This window comes from Pteropus vampyrus, unplaced genomic scaffold (genome assembly GCF_000151845.1).
Source record: "Pteropus vampyrus isolate Shadow unplaced genomic scaffold, Pvam_2.0 Scaffold157, whole genome shotgun sequence".
In the NCBI taxonomy this organism is placed as follows: Eukaryota; Metazoa; Chordata; class Mammalia; order Chiroptera; family Pteropodidae; genus Pteropus; species Pteropus vampyrus.
This window is the reverse complement of record NW_011888938.1, coordinates 1,904,472-1,910,981: the sequence shown is the minus strand read 5'-3', so window position 1 is coordinate 1,910,981 and position 6,510 is coordinate 1,904,472. Positions and strand designations below refer to the sequence as shown.

The 6,510-nt window shown below is 63.9% G+C and overlaps 1 protein-coding gene across 1 annotated transcript in view; it reads right to left on the bottom strand.

Moving 5' to 3' along the window:
* Positions 1–6,510, bottom strand: part of ADAMTS13 (ADAM metallopeptidase with thrombospondin type 1 motif 13) — a 33,038-nt gene that overhangs the window by 9,893 nt on the left and 16,635 nt on the right. The window contains exons 11-18 of the mRNA XM_023536470.1: positions 6,108–6,188; positions 4,902–5,083; positions 3,637–3,772; positions 3,423–3,552; positions 2,618–2,800; positions 1,561–1,741; positions 902–1,022; positions 7–136 (exon numbers count right to left, since the gene is read on the bottom strand). Of these exons, the coding sequence (XP_023392238.1) occupies positions 7–136; positions 902–1,022; positions 1,561–1,741; positions 2,618–2,800; positions 3,423–3,552; positions 3,637–3,772; positions 4,902–5,083; positions 6,108–6,188 (1,144 nt within the window). The remainder of the gene's footprint in view (positions 1–6; positions 137–901; positions 1,023–1,560; positions 1,742–2,617; positions 2,801–3,422; positions 3,553–3,636; positions 3,773–4,901; positions 5,084–6,107; positions 6,189–6,510) is intronic.

Here is a 6,510-nt window from a genome sequence, read left to right as displayed (position 1 = left end):
GCTCACCAGGCTGGGCACAGGGCGGCCCGGCAGACCTCCCGTCGGTTCTCGGGCTTGCTTGCCACGTCGCACAGCTCTTCCTGGACCGGCGTCCTGAGGCCAGAGTCCACGCACACGAAACGCAGCTCCATCAGGCCTGCCGGGGGGAAGAAGGGGCCCCGTGCCCCAAGAGGATGGCTCGGCGGGGCCCGGCGTGTGCATCCCTCCGACGTGCACTAGCAGGTGAGGCCCACATGGCTCTGAGTCTCTGCCACCTGGACTTAACCTCTCTGAGCCCCAGGATTTTTCACATACTGGTACCTAACTTGCAGAGATACGCACAAAGATTTTGAAAGGGGAGATACAAAGTGCCCAGCACGTAGTAGGTGCTCAACAAGTGGCAGCTCCTACTGTTTATGAGCGGCATCGTGAGAATGGCTGTGTGGACATCTCCTGCTGTGTTTCCCACAGGCGTGGTTAGGGCCGGGTCCCTCACACGCCTCCTCCAGGATGGTCCTCCGGACAAACCTCTGGTCTCCAGCCGAAACTCGCTGAGGTTTTACCGAGCAAGCGCTTAGGGTTTGAAAGAATGCTGCGGATCTTAAAATTAATCGCGTGTCTGTGGTTTGGCTGCCGGGAGCTCAGAGCTAAGTTTGGGGCCCGTGCCTCTCAGTTCTTCTGGCCCTTAAGAAATAATACCCTCGGGTGCCGATGTTGCCAGATTCTGTAATCTCTCCCTATCTTTTGGCCAATGAACACGCTACGTGGCTGTCCGCACTCTGCCCCAGTCTCGTGTAGACACGTCGTACTGTCACGCACTTTGCATTTTCTGTAAGCCACTCCGATTGCTTTTTAGAATTAGGCAAAATGCAGGCAGATGGGGGTTAGCTAATGAGCACTGGTCCTCCTCAGGGGGCCTCACCTCGGCCACAGGAGACGGAGCACGGCCCTGCCACGGGGGTCCACACGTGGGCAGCTCGAGCCCCCAGCCTGGCACTGCCCAATGGGGATGCAGTCCCCTCTCCCGGAGGCTGGGGGTCCAGCTGTGGGGACAAGCAACAAGCAGGTGCTCTGGGCTTTCCACCTCCAGACCCTGGAGCACCCAGCCCTTGACCCCACCCATCCCCATCTCTTCAGGAGAGAGAAGTGGTCACCAGCACCCCGGGGGCCACCACTCCCTGCTGCTCCTCTCGGGGAGGCTGGCCCACCGTGGCCTCTGCGTCAGTGTGAGGGGGCCCTGCGGGGCGGGGCTGAGAGCGAGGCGGAGCTGGATGTGCCGGCACATTTGGCCCTGCAGTGTCCAAGCCTCAAGGGAACAGGGTTGGCCGGGCCCCGTCTGAAAGCATCGTCACCCAGCCTCAAGCCCCGGACGCCAGGCAGAGCGGCAGGGAGCCGGCAGCTTTCTATCAGGCTCTGGGGGCCCTCGGCCCGCTCGCCAGTGGGAGGGGGCTTCCCAGGCCCTGAGCTCCGTTTCTGTTTATGCTTGGACTGCCCTCTAGAAGGACAGTCTTCTCCCTCTGGCTGGGAGGCCACTGGGAACCGGTCCTCCCCGTTCTCCGAGCCGCCCTCGTGCTCACTCACATGGCCCCAGCCTGGAGGACATGCCGTCTCCGTACAGGGCTCGAGGGCAGGTGGCTTGTCTGTGGAGCAGGGCCCAGCTGTCATTGGTGCCTCCGGGCCATCTGCTCCCTGCACACACGTCACATTCTGTGTGGCCAGGTCTGCTCCACAGGCCAACGAGCAAGCGTCTGACACCTCCCACCTGAGGACGGCACAGGACAGGCATCAGGCCCTGCCTCTGCCATCAGGCCATAGGGGCACCCCGGCTCCCGGCGGAGGAGGCAGCGCACCCGCTCCCCCATATCCAAGATCCCCAAAAGGGGCCCCACAAAGAAGCAAGCCCAAGCCAGATGAACTGCTTGGCACCCAGGCTGCAGGGACACAGGCCTGCCCCTCCTGCCTTCCGGGGGCGAAGGTGGGCCTCCAGCCAGATAACCATGTGGCTCCGTGCCACCCAGCAGGTGCCGAGAGCCAGTGCCAGATGCAATCGGATCACCCACGTCAAGGACAGAAAATCATTGCATACATGACAGTCTTGAATGGCGGTGTCGAAAAGGGTTCTGAGGCAGGCTTAGCCCTCAGCGGGAAGGGTGGTGATCGTTATGTCTGCCCGGGATGTGCAGAGCCACGTGTGGGCCCCAGGCACCCAGGCCAACCCCCTCCTCACTAGACAAGTAACAAGACTGGGGCCCAGAGGGGGGGGGACTTGCCCTGGTCACTCGGCCAGTTAGTGGCCAATCAGTTTGAACACAAGGGGACGAGAGGCACCCTGGAGTGATAGTAGCAATGAGGAAGTGACATTTGTTGATTTACATTCGTGACTTCGCTTGGTCCTTGCTGTCCCCCTGTAAAACAGGGACTCGGAAGTTCGCAGGGGGAAACGGCCAGGGCAGGGTCTCCTGGACAGGAGGGAGCTCCGAGGTTGGAACCCTGAACTCTGGGCCACCACTGCCTGTCACCCAGGGTGGGGAGGCCTGGCTAGAGGCCTTGGGGACAGGAGTCACTCAGAAGGGACAGGGCCCAGTGCGGGGACGAGCCCTGCCAAGGAGACTGCCCCGCCCCCGCCCTCCGTGCTCACCCTGTGGGGCAGGGCTGGGGGTTGCAGGTGTCCACCTCGGCCGGCCGCGGGGCCAGCGCCGCACACCGGGCGGGGGGCAGCGTCCTCAGGACGGCGCCCTGGGCCTCCACGCAGCGCCACGCCCGCTCCTGCAGGCCGCCCCCACAGGAGACGCTGCACGGGCCGAAGTCTCCAGCCGCCCAGCTGGGGAGGAGAGGAGCAGAGAGTCGGCCCTGGCCAGGCCCCCAGGCTCGCTTGGGGGGATGGGGTGGGAGGCAGGCAGATCTGTCCAGCTGACTCACTTCCCTGGGCCCTGTGTCCCTTTAGGTACCTGGACACTCTGCAGGTACAGCCAGCCCAGCCTTTCAGCCCTCCACGTGTCCTCAAGCTGCACCTGAGCCTGAGGATACTTGTATAACAGTGCTGGCAGGTGGCTGCCCCAGCCCCACACCCAACAGGGACAGCCTTGTCCCTAACATGATGCTCCTACCAACTGCACCTGCCAGGGGCCGGTGACAGCCAGGTGCCTTCCGCTGTTACCTCCCCGAGTCTCCCCACGACGCTCCCAGGTAGGGCAACCACCTCCATCTCGCAGGGACCACCGGAGCACAGAGAGGGCACGAGCTGCCCGCAGACGAGGTGCAGCGGCTGCGCGTCACTGTCACCCACGTCTGCCTGAGTTCCAGTACCCTCGCCCGCTGAATGGGGACACTGACAACCGGTCTAAACGGGAGCACGCCCAGAAGCCAGGCTACCGGCCCCACAAGTCAGGGGAGAGGCCAGGGGACACACCGACCGCCCGCCCGGGAGCTTCGGCAGCACTCACTGTGGGGGGCAGGGCTGGGGGTTGCAGGACTCCGGCCACGCCTCCGGCCTCAGGTCCCCTCCGCACAGGGCGGCCTCCACCTGCTGGTTCCTGGCCTGGTCCAGACAGCTGTAGGTCACCCAGCGCAGCCCTGGGAGGGAAGGGGGAGGCTAGGCCACCTCCACGGGGGGGCAGGGCAAACCAGGCTTCGGGGGAGCCCTGTCCCGGGCCTCACCTGCCCCACAGCTCACCGAGCAGGACCCCCGAATGGCGGCCCACGCCCAGGGCTGCCGCCGCTTCGGCCGGAAGTAGGTGAAGGTGATGTCGGGCTGGGTGAGGTCGCCGTATTCCTCACCGTAGCGCCTGTAAACCTGCGTGAGGCGGACGGCAGGCGCCAGGCTTTGTCCAGTGGGCTCCCTGAGGGTGGCTGTCCCCGCCACCTCTCCCGAAAGCCTTCGACTTTTCACTCCCCCATCCCTGTATTCTGCTTGCCAAGCAGCGGCGGACACTGACTGCACGCCGGGCTCTGCGGACAGCCCAGCGAGAACACCGCCCCGGCCCCCCGGAGCTCAGGGTTTTGGGGGCGGTGACAGATAATCCTGGTGACCCAGGACAGGGATCTGCTCAGCGTATTAGGGGCTCGGGGTTGGGCGGAGATGGGGCAGGTCAGGAAGGAGATCCTGGGGACAAGGAGCAGAGGTGGGTGACAGGGCGCTCCAGCAGACAGGAGCCCGGGGCGGAACCGGCACGGCTGGTGCTTCGGAGCAGGCGAGGAGGCCCGAGGAGCCGGCAGGAAGTGGCGCCCAACTCCTTAAACCTGCCCAAGACCCTCGGAGGCACGACTGTGACCCACCCCCCACGCTACAGAGGAGACGGAGGCACAGGGGGCGGCTGACGCACACGGCCATCAGTGACAGAGTCAGGATGAGAATCCGGGCAACCCAGCATCCTTGCCCAAGGACAGCAAAGCCTGGCGGGGGGCCTTTCAGATTCTAGCTCTGGCCCTCGCACTGTCCCCGCACTTCCTGCCCTTACGATGGGGCGCCCCCAGCCCTCCGGACGCTTTCGAGCCCCGGGCCAGCACGCGCTCTGTGGCGGCGGCCACGTTCCGTGGCGCACGTGTGGGGCACTGCCACGTGCTCACTGTATGCTGTTTTGAAAAGCAAATCTTCACAACGGCTTTGCGACGCAGGTCTGCCCAGTCCCATTTTGCAGGTGGGGAAACTGAGGCTCAGAAAGGCCAAGTCCCAAGTTCCTGCAGAGTCCGTCTGAGACCACAACCCGGGCTCCTGACCCCTGGGCCACCCTGCTTCTGAGGGACACCCCCATGGTGGTCTCTAATCTGGCTGTCAGACCACCCAGCCCCCCCTGCTGTCACGCTCCCCACACCACCCCCAAGGTCCCTTAGCCCCGCCCCCCAAAATGACCGCTGAGCAGATAAGAGAGTGAGTGAGTCGATGGCTGGACAAACGAACCCCAGGAGGAGGCCGGCCCGGTCACCTGGATCTCCACGTCTTCCTGGGTGGGTCCCCGGATGCGGATCTCCTCCAGGCGAGGCAGCCGGTCCTCAGTGAGAGTCACTCTGTACTGGACACGGCGGTCCTCCAGCAGGGAGGGGTGGGTGGTGCTGGCAGAGATGCTCGAGTTCCCAGCCACGATGTAGCGCCCTCGGATCCTCACTGCTGCGGGAGGAGGGCGGCCCGTCAGCACAGCGGTGCCACCCCCACCTGCGAGAGGTGGGCACCGCCCCTTTCACAGACGCGGTCCCGGTTTAAGGAGTGGGGGAGAGGTGACAGCTGGGCCAGGGGGATGTCATCTCCACGACCACATCTGTGACTGTTCTCCCCGGCGTCCCCAGTCCCCTGGGGAGTAAGCAAGTCCTCCTGGTGTCTCGGCCCGGTGGTCTCTGGCGCAAGCAAGCGACATCCCCAGGATGCGCACAGGGGTCTGAGCCCAGAAGTCTCCCCCATGGCAGGGGCCCCCGCCTCTCTCCAGGACCTGGCGAGCCCCGTGGGCCTGCTTCCCTCACCGAGCGCACTCACACGGGTTCTACGGGCAGGGTCGGGGGTTCAGGGGACCCGGGGTAGGTGCCCCGACTCCAGGTTCAAAGGTCAGGCAGGAGCATCCTTGGAAATAAAGCCCCACTGTGCCCTGAGTGGTAAAGAGGTTGGCGGTGCACAAAGACGGGTCTGGTCTCTGCCCTCGGCTTCCGGGAGGGAACCTATGTCACCTGTTGGGAGCGTCTTTGTTTAAGGTGAGGTCTGGCCGCACCAAAAAGCCCAACCACGTGATCTAGGGGGCTTTGGGTCCCGTGCCACCAGTCAACCAGGAGACTGAGGTCATCCACTTGAGCAACTGATCAACTCATCGACCATGCCTACGTCATGAAGCCCCAACTGGACACTAAACCCAGGGGAGCTCGCTGGGTTGGCCGTGCTCTGTGCACAATGTCGCGTCCCAGTGCTGGACGCGCAACCCTCCCGGGCTCTGCCCTGGGCATCTCTCCTTTGGCTGGTTTCATTCTGTTACCGGCACCTGTAATCAGCTGTCGCTGTGAGCACAACGGCTCTGCGTTCCGCGAGTCCCTTAGTGAACTGGGGAACCCCTGAACTTGCAGTTGGCATCAGAAGCGAGGGCGTCTTGGGGACCATGCCCTCGACCTTCTCAGTCTGGCTACGTCCGGTGGGCGTCCTCCGGCCGACTCACCCAGGTGCGTGAAGAGAGGCCGGTGGTTGGCAATGTACACACCAGTCAGGTTGGGGCCGAGCGTCAGGAACGTGACGTACTCTAGAGGAAGCAGAGAAGGGCAGGTGGTCTCAGGCCACCTAAATCACAGTCAAGGGAGCAGATTTCGGTGCCTCAGGCAGCAATGAGTCCCCCGTCACAGCAGGCAATCAAGGCCAGACTGGAGGGTCTCCTGTGGCGGGGTGGGGACAGACCCAAGCGGGAGGCGGGACTCAACTCCTCCACTGACTCTCTGAGCATGGACTTTGCAAATAAGCTGCCCGCTTTCATAAGTAGATCGAGGTCAAGGAGTTTCCAGGCATAACGTCCCCGATGGGACCCCGCGAGCAGGGGGGGAGGGGCCAGCGGCCGAAGACGGCCCCTT